The sequence below is a fragment of the Primulina tabacum genome, chromosome 7 (assembly GCF_025594145.1).
Source record: "Primulina tabacum isolate GXHZ01 chromosome 7, ASM2559414v2, whole genome shotgun sequence".
NCBI lineage: Eukaryota > Viridiplantae > Streptophyta > Magnoliopsida > Lamiales > Gesneriaceae > Primulina > Primulina tabacum.
Window position 1 is genome coordinate 41,332,484 of NC_134556.1, and position 21,158 is coordinate 41,353,641.

Sequence of the window (21,158 nt, forward strand, 5' to 3'; positions counted from 1 at the left end):
AAGAATAGCTAAGACCGTTATGGTTGAGGTGAACTACTAAAAAAATGAAAATTAATAAAACTAAAACCCGGAAAAAAGTATTTATATCCACATATATGGGGTGGGTATGGGGCGGGTATTATAGGACCTATGACCCACCCCATACCCGGACGGGTCTGAAAAATTAGACCTGAGACCCGCCCCATGACCCATTTAATATGCCCAAACCCACCCCATAAGCACGGATCCATTGTAGGCTGGGTAAAACCCGGATCCATTGACATCCCTAAGTAAAGATCTTTTACTTAGGCATTCAAATTTGAGTGCAGAGCCAGTCCTCTGAAGTAATTCACGTGAAATGGCTTCAAGCATTAATTATCAAGAACCTCTTCACGATCAACCCATGATGCTCGTTTTGAAAAAAATAAAACAAGAAAAAGATCGAGATTTGAAGTATATTTACTTAATAATCAATACGCTAATATTTTTCACTAAATAATTCATTTATCAAAATACCATGTCCAATTTTCACCACCCGAGACCCAACTGTACCGTACCAATCCGCGATCATAACAAAATCTCATAAATACAAGTGTCCATGGAGCTCATCTACCTTTTTTTAAAGAAGAAATAGTTAAGCAATGTATAGAATATTACAATGAAGATACTGAAATATTGTACCTTATGATTTATAAATAGCAAAAACGTATGTGAGACGGTCTCATGGGTAGTATTTTGTGAGACGAATATCTTATTTGGGTCTTCCATGAAAAAATATTACTTTTTTATGCTAAGAGTATTACTTTTTATTGTGAATATTGGTATGATTGACCCTTCTCACAGATAAATATTCGTTAGGCTGTCTCACAAGAGACATACTCTTTCTAATTAATATAAAATATAATAAATAGTTATTTAATATATTATTTTAACATGATATTATATATAAAAAAGCATATATATATAAAAATAACAATCGTAAATAAATCGCCCGACCATTTGTTAAGAATTTAGTTGTCCATCTTTCAACCAATATACCAAACGTTAGGTGCTCCTTTATATGGGCACCAGCGATTCTGTTATGCATGAATTCTCTCCGACAATGACACCACAAATTCAATATTATTATTATTTTACCCATTTTCTTTAAATAGTGATACTAATTTTGACATATATATAGGAATGCATATCGTACGATATTAATGGCCATCGATTTAATGATCCTGTTTAATTTTATGATGGATGAATATAAATAAACCGGGTGAATGAGTTATTAATTAATAATTAAATACATTGACCCGATATTACTTTCTTAAGTGAATCTATAGTTTTTAAAATTAAGTTTTTAGTGGATACTAGTAATTTTTTTTTGGATAATTCTACGAAACATGTAATAAAAAATGGGGGAAAGCTCGCTCACAAGGGGTGTCAAAGCTTGTGAAATAGATGAGCTTGTGATCAATGGTCAGAAGTTCGATTTTCCTACCAACAGTTTATTGGGTGAACTTGTCATACAAGATTTGTCCAATATAATTTATCTGACTGACGTGGTTTGTTTACAAACCATAAAATTAGTACGAAGATTTACGTAACACACACCGAAAATTAACGACGATAAATTCTCCCGTCATAAAGAGAAAAGAAAAGAGAGTGACACTTTAAAAGTTAAAAAATCATTTTCAGAGCATAAAAACCAATCACCCCATTTTGTTACCACTAATTACGTAACCTCGTCAGCCTTATCTTCGGAGATTCCAAACATGGATCTTGAAGCAATGTTGTCGGTGGATAGAAACTTGGCCATTTGCGGTAACCTTAATTTACACGCCTCTGTGCGAAAAAAATTTAATCAGCAAGGGCGATAAAATACTCTATTTGGGAAAAAAAATCTTAGAATATTATTATGTATAAATATGGGTGAAATGAATATGGTGATGGTTTATTTACTCACGATTATAACATTACTCGTAACATAATAACCTACAAATTACGTCAACTGAAAGATCACAAGTTGAACTTTGCACATCGGTGAAATAAATTCACGGGTAAGTCGAGTGTTCTAATTTGTTTATCCCAAATTTTGGAATTTTTTTTTTGAAAAATAATCTTTTAAAAAAATTATTTTAAATAAAAAATAAAAAAATATTCAATCAGCATTCTACATACTGTAATAATTTTACAAAACTTTTCAACTTGTGAAATTTTTATAATTATTTTATTTTTTTATATTATTTTTTCAAAAAGCCGAATACTTAGTACCAAAAATCAATCATGGACTCCTATTTATGGGATCCACTTTTTGGATTTTACATTTTCATTTTGCCAATAATTCCACATTTTATGGAAGCCTGCCACGATACCTTTTTTTTTTTTCTGGAAAAAAACATTTATTAATAATTAGCCTCGTGATATATGGAATCCTATGCTAATGTTATAATCTTAATTGTTACCTATTATGATTTTTGTATAATGTTTTTTTTCTTGTTTTGCTAATTGGCATAACCAAATCAAGAAATGGACAAACATGCAATCCACCCCTGCCATTTTCGTGTGGACAATCCATAATAAATATTTTGGAAAATATTACAAATTAAATATTCAAAAAGTTTATTAAATAATTTTTTTTCTTAAGAAACTCATTCCATTTAAGTCAAAAGCTATCATTTTCTTCATGAATCGTTATTGTGTAATTTCAATAGAATTTTTTTATTAAATTAATTTTTTATCGTTGTATTTTTCAAATATAATTCAAACTTTTTTCGCTTTGAAAAATAAATGTTATGCATATTATCAATGTTATTGTTCTAATTTTATTCTTTATTAGTAAGCATTATTTAATTGATTAATTTATTATGTCTATACATTAATGATAGTATTTTAAAAAATAAAATTTATTAATAATTTAAGAAATCTAAAAAAAATTAAAAAGAGAAGCCAGGGTATAATTAAGACCTAGGCGCCTTATTTATTAAGGGACCGAGGTTTTCAACATCGGCTCCTAGGATTTTTTTTGGTTGATATTTTTTAGTTTAATTATATTATTTATATTATTTAATTTAATTAGGAAAACCATTCATCCAGTTTTCCTTATTTGCAATAAAAGAAAAATATACAGATATACTAATTAGTTGCTGAGAGAAATTTCACAGTAAAATCGTAAAAAATAAAATTTAAAAAAAAATACAGAATAAATAAATATATATATAAATATATAATTATACACCTTCTCACTGTATATTATATTATTATATTAACTAAAGAACTAAACAATTACATGCACGTTATGTATGTATAGATAGAGAGAGAAGCTTTGAGAGCACCACTGATGGAGTTATTAGCTATGGTACAGGCTTCCAAAGAATCAGCAAACTAAAAGGAAAAATCTCTTCTTTAGATCTGCTTAGCCACGTCCATCAAATCCAATCCTTATTTTGGTTTCTGGGTTTCCATTGTCGGTGTCAATTTTTCCATAACTCACTGGGTTTTAGACAGCATTGATCCACTGAACATGCCTCTGTAATTCAAATTTGCATTTCTTTTAGCCTTTTCTGAGGTTTAAAATTGAAGTACGCGCATGGAATTGGGGTGCATTAGTGAGTTTTGAATTGAATGGTGGTTTTGTGGGACTGTACGCCGGAGCTCCGGTGAGTTTATAAGCTAAGCTCCGGATGGTTCGAGTTTGGGTTATGAAAGATATAATGTGTGGATGAAGGTAAAATAGCAAAAATGTTCAAGTCGGCGCGATGGAGGAGCGACAAGAACAAAGTCAAAGCTGTTTTCAAGTTGCAGTTTCATGCAGCTCAGGTATAATATATGTAAAAAAAATTTCTTGATATGCGGAAGAAATGAATTTCAAGATTGAATTTTTGCCGTATAAGGATTGGTGTGTTTTGAGGCAGTCGTAAGTATTTTAGTTGTTTAATCCGTTTTACATTTTCTGAATAAATCAATTAATTCTTGGGAGAAAGTATTGCATAAACTATGTAAATCTATTTCAGATTAAGGAATCGTGTTTGCATTGTTGTTATTAAACTACTCATTTTTGCGGCATTTTCTTGGAAAGTAAAGAAACATTATTCAATTTTTTAAGAAAATAATTTTAATGATGGCGATCTGTATGATTAACCTATTGAACGTTCAGTTGACGAAGGTGGTAGGCGATGAATTAATGGTGTCTCTTATTCCTGGTGACACTGGAAAGCCGACAGCGAAATCCGATAAGGCTGTAGTTCGTGATGGGAGGTGTTTATGGGAGAATCCTGTGTATGAAACTGTGAAATTTAATCGGGAGCCAAAATCAGGGAAGATTCATGAGAGGAAATACTATTTTGCTGTCGGGACAGTAAGAGAGGCCACTTGAAGTTTAGCTTTACTTTATTTCCAAGTGATTTGTTTGTGTGACTAGTTCTTTTCTTCTTGTGCTACAGGGGCAACCAAAGGCTGGACTTATTGGAGAAGCTTCTATAGATTTTTCGAGCTATGCGGAGGCTAACAAGGTCACATTGGTGTCACTTCCCCTTGAGAAATCACATTTGGAAGCCATATTGCATGTAAGAGTCTCATCCATTCTATGCGAGGAACAAAGGGGCCGGTAGAGCAGTAGCTACATACTAATAACAATAATTTCCATGTTTAGTTTTTAGTTGGTATTATGCATGGAAACTTTCTTCCTTCAAATCAATTGTATCATGTGATCAATGGATTCCTAATAATTTTTGCATTGTATTTTAAAAAGGATTATCCTTTGAATTAATGTGTCTCAACAGGTTTCGATTCAGAGGATACAGGAATCTATTGAGCAAAGGTGCTAATAGGAACCAATTACGTCTTTGTCTACCATTGAACATCCATTGCTATTAGGATGGTTGATTTAACTTGTTCACTCTTTGCAGAGATCTTGAAGAAAGCGAGAATGTGATAATGAATTCCAAAGATCACAGCTTGAGGGCACAATTCGTCAATAACGACATAGATGGAACCAAAAAAGAGGATTCGTTTGAGGTAATGTGGTCCCTTGTTCTTGAGCTAATGGCTCTTTCTTATTTGCTATGTTTCACCTGTATCTCTCATCTGTATGATATATTGAATGTGGGTGAATAGTTCTAAAACTTCTTCACTTTTGAATAGGACGTGCATTTTAACCTAGATAATAATCAAAGTTCTGAAACGAAAAGGAACCGTAAAGCATCTAGTGAATCTGATGTTACGCTATCAAGTTCTGAAAGCAGCTGGGGAATCGACATGCCTTGGGAACCCCAGATAAAAAATCATAGTATTCATTGCGGGAATGGTGAATCTGTGTCATCAAGGTCTCAAGGAGCCAAATCTGATGGAATGAAAGGTATTTACGAAGTGCATTATAGATCTCAATGGGACTGGATCGGAAATTCAGCCCTTGAAGCAAGTACAGATGACTATTCTGGTACTCCACGAGAGACCTCTGTACGTCAGCATTCTGAATCACCATTGGATGTGATCGAGAATCTTAAAACCGAGGTTGCTGCTCTGTCCAGGCAAGCTGAGATGTCTGAGTTAGAACTGCAGACTCTTCGGAGACAGATAATGAAAGAGAGTAAACGAGGGCAGGACCTCTCGCGGGAGATTGTTTTCTTGACAGAGAGCAATAGTGCTTTGGAGGAAGAATGTGAAAGGCTTGAAGCTTTTCAGAGAAAATCCCATTTGAATTTCAAGGGAGAAGATTCTCGGACACTTGTTAAAGAGCTCCGGCAAGAACTAAATCACGCAAAAGAACTCAATGTCAACCTTCGAATTCAACTTCAGAAGACACAAGAATCTAATGCCGAGTTAATTCTTGCTGTGCAAGATCTGGACGAGATGTTGGAAAAGAAAAATCAAGAAATATCTAGCCTCTCCAACAGATCGTTGGCATTAATTAACACCAAGAAAAAGTCCTGCGAGTTGGACTCTGTGGTTGAAATGGACGATGAGGAACAGAAGGCACTAGAGGAGCTTGTGAATGACCACAGTGGGTCAAAGGAAGCATATCTGCTTGAACAGCAGATGGTGGATTTACGTGGTGAAATAGAAATCTTTAGGAGGGACAAAGATGAATTAGAGTTGCAAATGGAGCAGATTGCCCTTGATTATGAGATTCTGAAACAGGAAAATCATGAAATGTCATATAGGCTAGAGCAGAGCCAGATTCAAGAACAACTCAAAATACAGTATGAATGTTCATCCTCTTATACTACCGCACGTGAACTTGAATCTCAGATAGAAAAATTGGAGAATGAACTAAAAATAAGATCTAAAGAATTTACTGATTCATTGGTCACGATCAGTGAACTTGAAGCTCGTGCCAAGGTCTTAGAGGAGGAGCTTGAAAAGCAGGCACTAGGATTTGAAGTTGATCTTGAAGCTCTTATGTGCTCCAAAGTTGAGCAAGAACAAAGAGCAATAAGAGCCGAGGAAACATTAAGGAAAACACGGTGGCAAAATGCACACTCCGCAGAGCGACTTCAGGACGAATGTAGAAGGCTTTCTTTGCAGATGGCATCTACATTTGAAGCCAATGAGAAACTGGCCATCAAAGCTCTTGCTGAAGCAAACGAGCTGCGCTTGGAAAAAATACGTCTTGAAGAAATGCTTGAAAATGCTTCTGAAGAACACAAATCGATTAAGGATCATTACGAGGCAAGATTGCATCAACTTTCAAGTAACATGGCATTAATGGAACAACAGAAAACTCATGCTACAGAAACTGAGAAGCTCCTCTCAGAAGAAATTTTAACAATGAAAGAGGAACTAGAACAAATGAGAAAATCAACTAATGAAATGGAGTTACTAATGGAGCGAGGGAATAATGAAAGAGCTGAACTGGAAATCTCTGTAAAGTTGGTAAAGAATGAAGCTGAAGATTTGCAAAAGGAACTAAACAAAATGAGATGTCTTTTGGATAAAAAAGAAATGATAGATGCAAATTTGCAGTCAGAGCTCGACACTCTTCAGTCTCATTATAAGGAGTTGACACATATTTTATCTAATGATAAGTTAAAAAATGAGAAATTGAAAGAGCAAGTTATGCAGTTACAAAATGATCTAAAGAAGAGGGGAGATGCACTCAAGAGCATGGAGAAGAAGACAAAGGATATCAATAATAGAGGAAATAACTCCGCACCTCTTCCTTGTGGAAACAAAGACGTGGCAAATCTTAAGGAGCGAATAAAGTTGCTCGAGGTAAACCTGCCCTGGTTATATTTGTATTATTGCACGATATGGAGTTCACCATCTTCAATATGTTTCAATGTTAATTTCGAATTTCTAATTCCATTTATATGGTGAAAAGGGCCAAATCGTTTTAAAAGAAACGGCTCTAGAAACATTGAGTAATTTGTTTTTAGAGAGGGAAAAAGATCTTCGAAATGAAATTCAGGAGTTAGAAGAGAGACTGGAAGTGCTCAAACAAAGCAGTGCTCTTCTCCTCGAAAATGCTGTTGAAAAGGTTTGTAAATTAGCCGTTTGTTCATTGTTGCTTTGATAAGAGATTTGTAGGAAGTTGTGACACAAGGTGTCTCCTTGGAAGCAGGTGGTTGCACCGGAGGAAAACGTGGCTGCAAATTCTGCATCAAACCCAGAATCGACCAAAAGTGATGAAAAGTTGAGCAAAAAGTTCAACACGTCAAACGATTCTGCGATGTCATCAATGAACGGGTATGACTTCAGCAAATCTAATTCGACCTACCTAAAATAATACATAAATTTAAATCTAACTTGAGCATAGCTTGAACATTTCCAAAATTTTGTTTCCTGTCTTCGAGCCAAAATTATTTTGTTCGACTTACTCTTGTATGACTTAGACACTTGCAAGTTCGAACTTTGAATAAAGCATTTGATCAGGGAGCTCAGTAATAAGCTAGAATGTAATAGAATGATTCTTAATTTTAGTCTATGTGAGTTCGAGATCAAATAAACAATGAGTCGACCTTCAATGCATTTTGCCAATGCAGCGAAGATCCAAATTTATCTTCAGCGGTGCTAAAGGATTCCACGAGTATCACGGGAGACGTTTATGAAAAAAGAAACGAAATGGCTCTACTAATGGAGAAGAACAGATTAATGGAAGAAGAGTTGAAGGAAATGCAGGGCAGATATTCAGAAATAAGCCTAAAGTTTGCAGAGGTAGAAGGTGAAAGACAACAGCTTGTTATGAGATTGCGCAACCTTAAGAATGCAAAGAAGAGCCCATAACTGGTGCACTGGTCTGGGTTATGTGTGTGTATAGGTAAATTAACCAGGTTTTGATTTTTGAAGGCGCATTTTGCAGAGTAATATTTTTATGATTTGCTAAAATATGGTTTCTTCGTTCATATTCTTTCAGTTGTTGGATGTGAAAAAATACACAAGTAAACTGATAATTTTATAACCATTTACATTGTATATGTTTGGCTAAATACGTCTCTCTTTTTTCGTTTTATATAATGTAATTTGCTTGGGATTATACATGGAAACGAGTAAAGTTTGTGTCCAGCACATGTGGAAATTTTCAGATTTTTTACTTACATAGAAGTAATAGATGGAAACAAATTATTCACAGAAAGAGACATTTCTGTTTTTGGAAGAGTGGATTTTTTTCATTAGAAATTCTTTTGTATGGACGGAGATTTTTTGTATAATTAGGTTTTTTAGCCATTTTTATAAATTGTAGTTCATATTTAACACATTCGTGCTTTAGTTGGAGACTTGAACCATTTGATATCTGCAACAATGAGTGGTGTCACTTGTTGTCTCCGCTTCCCTGTGCAGCTCAACTCAGACCTTCGGAAGTTGTGGCAGTCAATCTTATACCATTTCCACGACTCCACTTCTTCATGGTTTGTTTTGCACTAACATCTCGTGGATCACAGCAGTACTACCGTGCTCTCAACCCTACGAATGTGGGATACCAAAAACATGACGTGTGCTGCCGATCCTCGACATGGTCGATACAGCTCACTGCATCTGCTATGTTCCGTGGTAAGATGAGCACCAATGAAGTTAATGAACGGATGATCAATGTCCAGAACAAGAAGTCGTCATACTTTGTCGAGTGGATCCCAAACCCCAAACAATGTGAAGTCTACTATATACTGTCTATGACATCCATGCACCCACTGGGCTGAAGATGGCTTCTACGTTTGTCGGTAAGTACTCGACATCCATCCAAGAAATGTTCCGAAGGGTCAGTGAGCAGTTCACCACCATGTTTAGGAGGAAAGCTTTCCTGCACTTGTATACTGATGGAGAACGTATATATAGATGAGATGGACTTCACAGAAGCAACATGAACGATTTGGTTGCGGATCGGAAAGGAAATTGAGATATGTGTGTATGTGTGTGTATATATATATATAAGTTTATTTATTCAATGTGATACAATGGTTACACCATAAAATATCCCGTCGATATATGAAATTTTTTCATTCTCACTTCATATAAAATACCATAAAAATGTACTTTGATTAGTTTGTAATTTGAAGATAATTACCACATCTGAAGTACCATCCAAATTTTTTTGTAAAAAAAAATTGGATTCATTTTTTAAAAATAATCGGCAACGAAATTTTTCGTGTTACTCACCAGCTCATATCGTCCACACACTCTTCTGTATGCCAATTTATGAAAGTTTTCCTTACTAAGAACCACCATTGGCTTCTGCAATTTTTCCGAGGATATTATCGTAAATACATACTTTAATCATGAGCTCAGAAAACTTGGCAGATGGCTTAATTTGTCATGCAAATTATAAGTTTATTAGCGTGGACTCTTTTTAGGGTGGACTCTTTTTCCACAGAGTAAGCAAAAAACCAATCAAACATTGGATATAAGAGGGACTATTATCTTGTCACAAGTTTATCCTATGTACCAAACGCAGTCTTAAGAGCTTTGGTAATGTGCAAGGACCCTTCTAATATGTTATTAAACCATTTTAGAGTATATATTATAAAAAAACAGATTTAAAAGTTGATTAATTTCACTCAGGGTTGAATAAGTTTAATGCTCAATTGACTCTCTGCTTTTAATTTCAATATCAATACATGATGTTTTGTGTGGTAACATTTTTATGAGAAGGGTAAAATGGTCTTTTTGATATAAATAAATATAATTTATTTTTTTAATCAATTTATTCAACTGAACAACCGTCATCGTCATCAACCATCTCATAAAAAAGCCGTTGAAGTTTTCATCTTAAAGATAAACGAAAACACATAACTGACAATATCAAAATAACCGACATATCATTTTGTAACTATCGTAAAACAGTCATGTCTTATGATCATTAAGAGCTTATTTTTTAATTATCGTATCTATGTAATTATTGATAATCTAACAAGTTTTGTGTTACGTTTATAACCATTGCCTTTCTGTGATTGATCGTTAAATTATATATCTCGGATTCAGGATTTTAACCTCGACCAGAAATCCGAAAAATATCAAAGAAGATAGCAAAAATAAATAAATTGAAAGTAAAATAATTAGGTGACCATGAATACCTGGTAGAAGTGCATGCATGGTAAAAGCCTGAAGATGATGTTTTTGCATTTAGACCGTTCCATAGATGATAATATTATATAGTTTTGGTCCTATTCTATTCTAAACACGACCAATTGAATTTTGAATTATGTATCCAAAATTCGGGCGAATCAAAGGTAAGGTAGTTTCAGATGTTCAACCCGACCCGGGTCTTGCTCCGAATGGGTCCATCCCGCCTGGCACGAAATCCCACCCTCCAAACATATAAAGGCCAAACATGTACCATACACCCTTCGCTGCCCACAATCACAAAATTCACGGCAGTTCATAGTTTTTTGGCGAAACCCTAAAATCACCTGATCCGTAAGGTTCTCTCTTTCTCTGTTTCTTTCTTTCTTCATACAAATGGTGTTTGTGCATGTGTTTAGCCGATTATTTGGTTTGATTTTCGATTTATGTTATTACAGGATTCTTGTGCCTGATTGTTTATTTTTACAGGATTATTTGTTAGATTCTTAAATGGGACATACGGTGAAAGAGAAACATGTTCGGGCTAATCGGAGGGCAGGATCATGTTAAGCCCGAGTCCGATCATTTTAATCCCATGTCACAGGGTGATTTGGAGAAATCAGCAAATACATGTGAGGCTAATCCCAGCTATTCCCGAACTGCCATCGATGTTTTGATCCAAAGCCCGAGCCAGATCCTGAGCCCGAATTTGAGTTCGGGCTCTGGATTTGATGATCACGGGTGGGGTTACTGCACTGAGGAACAGTTAGAGGATGTGTTGCTCAAGAATTTGGAGGTATTGTACAATGAGGCTATTAATAAACTCGTGGGATTGGGTTATGACGAGGAAGTTTCTTTAAAGGCTATTTTGAAAAATGGGCATTGTTATGGTGGGATGGATGTTTTGACAAATATTGTGTCTAATTCTTTGGCTTATTTGAGTAATGATGGGCGTAACGAGGGCAATGATGAGGAGGCCGAGGCCGTGACTTTTTTGAACTTGAGACAGATGGAAGAGTATTCACTTACGGGAATGGTGTGTTTGTTGCAACAAGTTAGGCCTCATTTGAGTAAAGGTGACGCTATGTGGTGTTTGTTGATGAGCGATCTCCATGTTGGCCGTGCCAGCATGATGGAAATTCCGGAAGCCTCCCCATTGCCTGCTGGGAATGGGTGCGAGAGTGGATTGGTTAGTGGTACTGGGAATTCTGAGAGCAGTTTTAGCAATGTAGGAACAGTTGGGGTTCCCCCAGCGATGTGTGAGTTTTATAGCGGCTGGGGCTTCGATAATTGTGGTAAGTCTGAAATACCAACAAACACATTTCTTCCACATGCAGCAGACATGACTTTACAGAGGGAGATCGAGTGTCCTAAGAGGTTTAATCTCACCCCTTCGATGAAGAATCTGTTAAAGAAAAACGTTGCGATGTTTGCTGCAGGATTTAGAGCAAACTCGAAGCATTTTCAAAGTCAGTCACAGGCTTGTCCTAGCTCGTTGTCTTCTGGGGATTTGTCAAATGAACCTGGAAAACTTGAGGTCCTTGCTGGGCACAGTGTGGAATCCCAAAATGAAAAGAATCAGGATGTGATAAACTCCGTGATGAATAAGTTTCGGGACTTAAATCTTGATGAGAATATAGAACAACTGCCATTGGATCAGAAAGATGAAACGATCCTGAGTTTAATTAATCAGATAAAGGACTTGGAGAAACAAGTGCAGGAACGTAAAGAATGGGCTCAGCAGAAGGCAGTGCAAGCTGCAAGAAAGCTCAGTCGTGATTTAACCGAACTTAAGACATTAAGAATGGAGAAAGAGGTGGTCCAGCTGCTGAAAAAGGGGAAACAAACCCCTGAAGATTCCACCATGAAGAGGGTGTCTGAGACAGAGAATGCTTTAAGAAAGGCAAGTGGTCAAGTGGACCGCGCAAATGCTGCTGTTAGAAAGCTCGAGACCGAGAATGCGGAAATCAGAGCAGAAATGCAGGCGGCTAAACTAAGTGCATCTGAATCAGTTGCCACCTGTTTGGAAGTTGCGAAAAGAGAGAAAAAGTTTGTGAAGAAGCTTTTGGCCTGGGAGAAACAGCAGACCAAAATACAGGAGGATATCACAGAAGAGAAACAAAAGATATCAGAGTTGCAGCAGGAGTTGGCTCTGGTCAAGGTAGCCTCAATGGATACCGAGGTATGTGATACTTCAAACTTTTCAATTGCTAACAGGCAATTTTCACGTGCAGAAAATGTTATTGACCGTTATTAATTAACTTCCTTGTACTGCCATGTTTTAATGTATCTGCTACATTCTATGATGACGCCACGTGACAGTATTGCCCGAAATTGATGTTGTGACTGTTTCATTTGGGAAGCACTCATTTGGTTTTGTATCTTCCTGCTGTTTGTTGTTGCTATCAAGGGTCTTGAGTAAGAATTCATTTTTTCATTCTATTCTGATTGTTAAGACACTATGGCAGTCCTAATTTTCTTCGATGAGATCTCATTTTGTGATGTCAACTTTTCTTGAACTGACATGAATTTATTTTAGACAGAGATAAATTCAGATTTATTATCTTCAGAATTTCAGATATTCTTTCAGCTCACGGCTGGCAACTGTTATATTATACTTGTACTTATTTGGTATACTTGAACTTTGTTGGTGGTGTCTGTGTCATTATCACCTGATTTTCCTGTATGTGATGAGAAAGATTTTATTGTTTACTCCTACTTATAAATCTGGGTCTTGAATGAAAAGCAGTTCCCTCGTAAACAGACAGGCATGACCACGATGCTCATGGGCGTGCTCTATCTGTCGGACGTACATGATTTGCCATTAATATTTCCAAAATATGTTCTTGTAATGGATATTTTGTCTTGTAATTCTCTATTCAATTTGTCTTCCGGAACTAGCAACTTTTTTAGAGTAATATATGTGACAAGGACGGTCTAATCCAGGTACAGTCTATTTCCCTTTTTAATATAATTTAGTCCAATGATCTTTGTTGCCTTGTGATGATCTATCTGGTTTGTATTTTTCGGAGTAATAATTTTATTTAGATACGTATGCAGGAGTAAATAGTTGAACAATTGTACGAAAAATGCACTGTAATGTTTCATGATACCTTGATAAAAACTACTCAATAAAATTTAATTGTTTGATTCTCTCAGGACTGCTTCAAATTTTTAAGTTTTTCTCCCCAAATTTTCTTCTTGAAATATCATAATTTCAGCATCCTTATTGCCAAGCTCGGGTTCATGCATTACTATTTTCTCATATTATGCTGAACCTCTATTCCATATCAATTAATTTGTAATGAAAACATTTAGGCTTGAAGATCTGAACTGCCTGGATATTGGTAATGTTTTGTTAATTACGAAGCTTTTTGACATTCTTATGATAATGTATAATACTATCATCTACATTTTATTAATTATGCGCATTGCTGCAACCTTATTTATGCGATCGATTATTAACTATGGTAGTCATTGTATTTCTTTTCTCACTGTCTAGTTCTTGCAAAACACTCTCTGTTAATTGGAAAGTATTTTTTTTATTAATTGGAAAGTAGTTGCTACTGGGAACATGGTAAAATGAGATCCATTATTTTATCTGATTTGTTTCCTTATTTTGCTTTCTAAATGACTCTCAGTACTCCATTCGCATCGGGCACCTTTCATAGTCAATAAACTTATACCCCTTAAACAAAGTAACTAATAACTGTGTTTTTGAATTTCAATCTGGAAGGCAAAGTGGAGGCAAGAGCAAAAGGAAAAGGAGCAAGTTCTTGCTAAGCTAGAAGATGAACGATGCCTTAAAGAGGCATCTGAGGCTAATAACAAAAGGAAGCTTGAATCAATGCGCGTTAAGATTGAGATCGACTTCCAACGTCATAAGGATGACCTTCGAAGGCTGGAGCAGGAATATGCACGCCTCAAAGATTCTGCACAATCCAAAGAGGTTGAAGATCAATCTAACAATACAATGCTTAAAAACTCTGATGACACAAACCTACAAGGAAGAAACATTACGACCTTGCTGCGCGAGCTTGATCTTTTAGAAGAAGATTCTCCAGAAAAAGAGGTTGGCCATGATAGGGACTGTGTGATATGCATGGAGGAAGAAGTTTCCATCGTTTTCCTGCCTTGCGCTCATCAAATTATTTGCACCAACTGCAACGGGACTTATGGGAAGAAAGGAAGAGCCACATGCCTGTATTGTCGTGCTCCTATTGAACAGAGGATTCGAGTTTATGGGGCGAGCTCTTAGACATAATGCCATTGGCCAAACGTCATACTCAGAAGACTTCTTTGGATGAAGACTCGTGTATGTCCTCTCTTTTCTATGGAATCCAGGGACATCTGTTCGAACCAGTTTACTTGTTTTCTATTCGCTATCTTGAAGTGGCATGGTAGATTCGCAAGTAATTAATTATCAGTTAAGACACCTTTTGCATTTGCTACATGATGATACATACTTTTTGAAGATTGGTCTACAAATTGGAGCATTCATCTCTCCCATTGCAAGTCTTAAATGTTTTAAATCTCGACTCCCGAGTAGTTCTACTTGTTTGCTGAATTGTGCTAAAAAAATAATTTTTTTTTAATTGACAATATATTCGGGTCGATTTTGTTTTGCTACTTATTTGGTGGATTTATTATGTCGTTATTTGCATCATGTCTTGAACAATCGCGCTCCAGTCATGTTTTACCCGGGCCAAGTTCCTGTTACGACCGACCTTGAGGATAGGAGGGAAATTCAGGTAGCTCATAGACACCAAGATTTTTTTAAAAAGTTCTTTTGTTGTGAGTGTGTGTCAGTGTGTGCGTGTGAGGAGGATTAATATTTATTTGTAAGGCAAGGGAAGGAGTCACCCCGACTCTATTACTAAGGCCAGTAGACTTCTTATTCATATATAGAACAATAAAAATCGTGTATTGTGCTGTCTATTTATGTTCCGAAGAAAGTCCAGCTATCAAGTTAGATTGTTGACAATTACTAGGAACAAAATTGTTCCGTCAATGAAAACTAGATTAATATGTTCCGCATGTTGAGGAGGAAACCATCCGTGAGACGATTGAAGATGTAGGATTGAAGCCACATTGATTAATGATGAAATAAATGAGAATTCTTCTCCATAAAAGGAATGACTTGCAGTTCTTGTTCCTCAACTGTCGAATCTGCTTTGCAAGCATTACCGGTGTACAAAGAGCACAGGTAGCATTAGCAACCGAGAAGGCCGAAGTCCTTTACGATTCAAAGATCTTGATATATGGTCGGATCTTGGAAGCTGTAGAAATTACTGGATTTGAGGCCTTAGCTTGCTCATTAGCTATCATTCAATCCATTTAAGAATTGAATTAATCTGCCTTGCTGTGGCACATCCGCAAGAAGGAAGAGTGGCCAAAGAAGCATACTCATCCAGAATAATAAGCAAAAATAGTACTACTCCCTAAAGTTAATCGACCTATATCACTATGAATTTAGAAAATCCGCCATTCCGGTGTACAGGAAGGATGTAAAAACAGAGGATAATTGAAATTACCTGAATTTGCCATCACGATATCAGTCAATAAGCAACAAATTGCGAGCATCGAGCAATCCAACAAATCGCGAACAATCTCCATGAATCTTGAACACCAACATCACCAACACCGATCGAACACTAACACTGATCAATAGCAGTACCTGCCGCCTCAAAAACAATGCACAATCGCAAAAAAAAAAAAAAAGCAACGAAATCATCCAGGAAAAAATTAATGGCTCTGGTACCATGTTAAAAAGCATGAAGAGAATTGAGCTTAAGGACTCATTTTCATATCTGTTTCTGTCGAAAGTTACAATGGAATGAAAATGAAGCTATTTATACTACCTGAAACACAACTATCCTAACTCTAGAAACGCTATTTTAGCAATAAAACAAAAGAAAGCGTAAACTTTTTCTCACATGCTACAGCTAACTAAGCCCAACAAAAACGAAACCACTTGCCCAAGGGTGAAGAGTTTGATCTCCCTACGAACACTTTTTCGAGCGAGTATGATACAGAGTTTGCTTAGCTACCGTTGTTTGAGCTGTACAGACGAAACGTAGCTCTTACGGTTCCATCGAATAAAAAAAAACACACAAAAGAGAGTAACGACTTGCAAACACAGAAAAGATAAAGCCATCAAAGAAGAGATCTTTACTTGCAGAGCATGATGATTGCACGGTTGTTAGTTGTCTCACATCGGTTGGATAAAATATCTGGGACTTGACCTAGCTTTTGGGCTTGAGTTAGATCCAAGTGACAATCTTAACATGGTATCAGAGCCCGGATTCCACCGTTATGTGTTGAACTGCCCATAGTTGGGTCACCCGTTATGCCCATAATTGGGTCATTTGTAAACTTCGCGCTCCAAATGTTCATTCCTGGACGTGAGGGGGGTGTTAATTGTCCCACATCGGTTGGATAAAATACCTGGGAGTTGTATATATGGTCTTGGACAATCCTCCCCCCTTGAGCTAGCTTTTGGGATTGAGTTAAGTCCAAGTGTCAATCTTAACAACGGGAAGGTTGCGATATTCCATCTACATAAACCTTCATATCCATTTTTCAATCTTTTTGCTCCTCCACGCTCGGTCAGGTCTCGATCATACACACTGATTATTGGCTGTAGAAGTAATTGTATGACTAACAAACAATCTAAGCTAATATGATCGCCTGGTCAAACATTTGATTTGGTCAACTTTTTTTTTAGATTTTACTTTATTTATTTCATTTTTTATTTATAGTTTTGTGGGAAAATAAATTTCTCCTAAAAAATAGTAATAATAAGTCTAGTATGAAGAGAGAATTTAAATATTTATGATTTTAAGAGAAGGATTTTTTTTATGTAAATCATATTTGAAAATTAAACTTTATTTTAAATATATTGAATTTTCTTCTAATTTAATACTTCAATAAGGCAGATATGTTTGAGAATTTTATGTGTAATTTCTTTATGCATTTGAATAAATATTTTTTTACAATATATGATGTTTAATATGTTGGATTAATAATTTGATATTATCCTAATATGTATGTATAGGAAAATTGTATTTTTGATGTATATTTTTTTCTTTATAATTTTAGTTTTTTATGTTATCAAATTTTAATTTTAACTTTGTATATTTCGATTTTTTGTCATTTTAGTTTTTTCATTGGAATTATTGATGTGACACTATACAAAGCAATATTGATATCACATCAGTGTTATATTAAAAAAAATGATTAAAAATGTCAAAATTGCAATTTTCCACATGCATATCTATCGTTACTTAATATTGTAGATGGTATTTTAAAATTTTAAAATATAACATATTAAACTATATAATATAATAATATTCTTAATTTCATAGTGATGACATATTTAACGACTGTATGGAATTGTCATTAAAAAAATTGAGTAAAAATATATATCAAGGTAAGCATATCAAAATTAAATAAAAACTTTCTTTGAAACCTATTGATAATGTGATTTGACCGAAAGATAAAAATGAGAATTTTGGGAATTTTACAGATACGAAATTCTAAATAAAACAATGATATATTATAGAATCCGAAGAAAACCAGGATATTCACTTGTCCACAAATCAAACCATCACAACAGAAAACTAGGATTATAGTACCTGAACGCTTTAGCAATTTTATCTGATATTCATACATCAAGAAAAGTTCGTTCAATGTTTAGTACTTTCTTCCTCATAGTTTGGTCGCAGCTTGGACTTTCAGTTCCTTTAGTTTCTCTCTGACAGGTGACATGATCGAGTGAAGCTCATCAAAGTAAGGTTCCGTTGCATTCTTTAAGTCCTCGATCCATTTCAAGATTCTTTTGTGTGGTCCTAAAATACGGTCACGATCCTCCTCTTCCACCACCTAGCACTGGGAGAAGGGGTGTTGAAAGAAAATGAAATTTCTCTCATCTTGTTGAAGCATTAATTTGTTAAATTCGAAACAACACATATTTTTCCGAGAAAAAAATGTTGGCAACCTCAATTTGCATGACTTCACAGGCTAAAGCAAGATCTGCGATGGAAGGCTGAGAGTTTCCAAGCAAAAAAGGTGCGTATTCTTGAAGCCAAAAAGATTCAATTGTTGAAAGAGAGGCTGACAAAATTTTTTCAGCTTCAGCTGCTAATTTCGGATTTGTGGGTTGACCAAATGCCAGTATAATAGTGGAATTTAAAGCGTATCCAGCTGAAAATAAAGTATTATATGACAGATCGGTGTTAGAACAGTAACAATGCCCCAATATGTCCTTGTGAGGACAGTTGCAAATTTTGCACTTCTGGGAAAAACAATATCAGCGGCATGGATCAGTCCTAGCACAATATCAAGAAATAATTCTAGATGTGCAGATAAATCACCTGAACCACGGCGCAAATTGGAGTGGTGCCAATCAAGGACTGAGTGAACCTTTGCTCTCTTTTGCACATCAGCTGGATACCTGGACCGATGAACAATAGTTCAAGAATCGAGTTAGCCAAGTATGTAGAATATACCATGACATAAAAGATGGCAGACTAACAAAGACACAGACGAGTAATCAGGTGGAATTCTGTAGGAAAACTCGAGCCAGAGAGGTGTTAAGTATCAAGGTTAAATAGATGTCAATGATTTTTCTTCTCGCAAAAAGCTCTTACCTTATTGAATCCTGTTTGAGAGTCCAGCCGTGTAAATTGACGACAGACATGGTAAAAATTCAACAAACTTACCTACCTTTTAGCGACTAGGAATTTATGATGTATTGGGAAACGATCGAACAAATATACATGTTTGCTGAATTTATGATGTATTGGGAAACGATCGAACAAATATACATGTTTGCTAGAGTAGAATTGCACCAAATTGTAAACATAAACAGGTAATTCCACTAAAATGCAGCAAACCATGCCAAAAGCCATTTAATTATACCAAAACATCGTTTTACTAAATGCATATGTTTTATGAGTGCAGGAGGTTAGAAGGAAATTTAATGACGAAAGAGAAAGAGCATACCAGTGATCAGCGACTTCAGGAAATGCAGAAGCCAGGTAGATCAGTATTGCATGACTGCAGAACATACCGAAATTGAAAAAAGATATAAATAATGCTATAATAAACTTGCAATTGCTTGTATTTTGGTTAGCAAAAAAGGCAAAAGAAAAGATTAAGAAAATTGGTGTGATCCCCATCAGCTCTCCAAGAAATTCTTGAGCAGCCAATAAGCTTGGGAGCTCTCCCACTCAAAAGGTTAGTCTTTCGGGTCTGGGCTCTCTTCTTGAGCTTATGGTCTCAAAAAAACTGGTCTATATCTTCATTCTCTAAACATTAGTATAAATAAACAAAAAAGAGTTGGTAAATAAACGAGAGGGGGTAGGTCATAAATCCAATTACTGTTTACAAAGATCAAATCAAAAATATTTGTCACTTAGGTGGGAAGGATCTCAGATTTATTAAAATTTTCACAATGACAAGAGAAACCAACCAGGCAACATAGCATTCGATTATGTTCCCAAACCAAGCTCGAACAACTTCCAAAGGGTAGCGCTCCATTTTTTCGAAATTCAAACAATAACGTATGAACGAAACACATAAATAGAAGTGATTAAACCATTGACTCGTTAGCACAGCTTGTAATTACAGAGCTCAAACATTTAATATGAGAGAAGCACAAACCATGTGGGATTAAACCAGATAAAAAAGTTCAGAAAACGACATTGCAAACACATATAAAGTATAAACCATCCCTTAACCAGATCAATCGTGGGAGAAAATTTTACATGTTTAATGATATGAAATTTAAGATTTTAACAATAATTAATTTCGCAGAATTAATTAAACGGTACCTCTCAAAAAGCTTGAAATCACCATGTACAATCGCTGGAACTTGTTTCATAGGGTTTATTTCTGAAACAAAGATGAATCTCGAGTTCACACATGATAGTACAAGAATCATTACACTTTATTAACTACAGATCATAAAATCCAGGTTGTGCACCGTGACACCTGCAAATTCAGAAGATTTATGCTCCGATTTCGCAAGCTGAATCTTAACCTCCTCAAATTCAATCCCGTTGACCCTTAAACGAGATCAGATCAAATATAAAGAGATTCAATAACAAAAAAAAAAAAAACCCAAAAGAGGGCAACGAAATGCAAACATCGTCAATATAAAGCGACCAAAGAAGAGATCTTTACTTGCAGAGCAAAAGGATTGCACGGGAAGGTTGCGACATTCGATCTACATAAATCTTCAAAGCCATGTTTTAATCTTTTCGCTCCTTCACACTCGGCCTCAACCACACACTAATTACTGGATGTAGAAGTAATTGTATGACCAACAAACAATCTAATCTAATATGATTACTTGCATTTATAGTTTGTTCTTTTGTGAAAAAAAATACATTTATCATATAAATATGATTGTAATGTGATAAAGATGAGCAGACAGATAAATTATATTTATATTTAAAATAAAAAATAATATTTTTTATATAAATTTTTATAAGTCAAATCAGAAAGTTCATCTCAGACTTGTTTTTAAAACAATCAAACAAGAATATTTGTGTGCAATAATTTATTTAAAGTTATATATTGAATTTTCTCTTAATTTAATGTGTTGATCCATAATTTGATATTACACGTACCCGTTTTCTAATAATTATGTAAATTTAGTTAATAGGATAAATGATATTTTAAAACACAACACT

The 21,158-nt window shown here is 35.3% G+C and overlaps 3 protein-coding genes, 1 long non-coding RNA gene and 1 pseudogene across 7 annotated transcripts; 3 read left to right on the forward strand and 2 right to left on the reverse strand.

The window, feature by feature from the left end:
* Nucleotides 1-3,249: 3,249 nt before the first annotated feature.
* On the forward strand, nt 3,250-9,072 carry LOC142552208 (uncharacterized). Of its 3 annotated transcripts, XM_075661898.1 has the most exons (10): nt 3,250-3,783; nt 4,121-4,321; nt 4,407-4,529; nt 4,746-4,783; nt 4,872-4,980; nt 5,107-7,176; nt 7,286-7,441; nt 7,526-7,650; nt 7,947-8,221; nt 8,743-9,072. In XM_075661898.1, the coding sequence occupies exons 1-9, from the start codon at nt 3,706-3,708 to the stop codon at nt 8,185-8,187; spliced, it is 3,141 nt and encodes a 1,046-aa protein (XP_075518013.1). In that variant the 5' UTR covers nt 3,250-3,705; the 3' UTR covers nt 8,188-8,221; nt 8,743-9,072. The 3 variants fall into 3 exon arrangements, with proteins under 3 accessions (XP_075518013.1, XP_075518015.1, XP_075518012.1); XM_075661900.1 differs by lacking the exon at nt 8,743-9,072 and having other exon boundaries at nt 4,130-4,321; nt 7,947-8,625; XM_075661897.1 differs by lacking the exon at nt 8,743-9,072 and having other exon boundaries at nt 7,947-8,623.
* On the forward strand, nt 8,704-9,238 carry LOC142552209 (tubulin beta-1 chain-like; annotated as a pseudogene).
* A 1,730-nt stretch (nt 9,239-10,968) lies between these two features.
* LOC142552210 (MND1-interacting protein 1-like) lies at nt 10,969-15,072 on the forward strand. The gene is given in 3 exon segments (XM_075661901.1): nt 10,969-11,022; nt 11,024-12,640; nt 14,195-15,072. Coding segments are annotated over 3 exon segments (2,193 nt in total). The 3' UTR covers nt 14,717-15,072.
* Nucleotides 15,073-15,344: 272 nt separating this feature from the next.
* LOC142551036 (uncharacterized) lies at nt 15,345-16,650 on the reverse strand. 2 transcript variants are annotated; one of them, XR_012821462.1, is made up of 2 exons: nt 16,634-16,650; nt 15,345-16,118 (listed from the first exon to the last, which is right to left on the reverse strand). It is a non-coding gene; the product is annotated as an uncharacterized LOC142551036 (long non-coding RNA). The 2 variants fall into 2 exon arrangements; XR_012821461.1 differs by having other exon boundaries at nt 15,345-16,142; nt 16,634-16,649.
* Nucleotides 16,651-17,998: 1,348 nt separating this feature from the next.
* On the reverse strand, nt 17,999-20,838 carry LOC142552211 (glutathione S-transferase T1-like). The gene is made up of 7 exons (XM_075661902.1): nt 20,647-20,838; nt 20,455-20,528; nt 20,295-20,355; nt 19,465-19,518; nt 18,834-18,913; nt 18,458-18,663; nt 17,999-18,342 (listed from the first exon to the last, which is right to left on the reverse strand). The coding sequence occupies exons 1-7, from the start codon at nt 20,709-20,711 to the stop codon at nt 18,169-18,171; spliced, it is 714 nt and encodes a 237-aa protein (XP_075518017.1). The 5' UTR covers nt 20,712-20,838; the 3' UTR covers nt 17,999-18,168.
* Nucleotides 20,839-21,158: the final 320 nt, after the last annotated feature.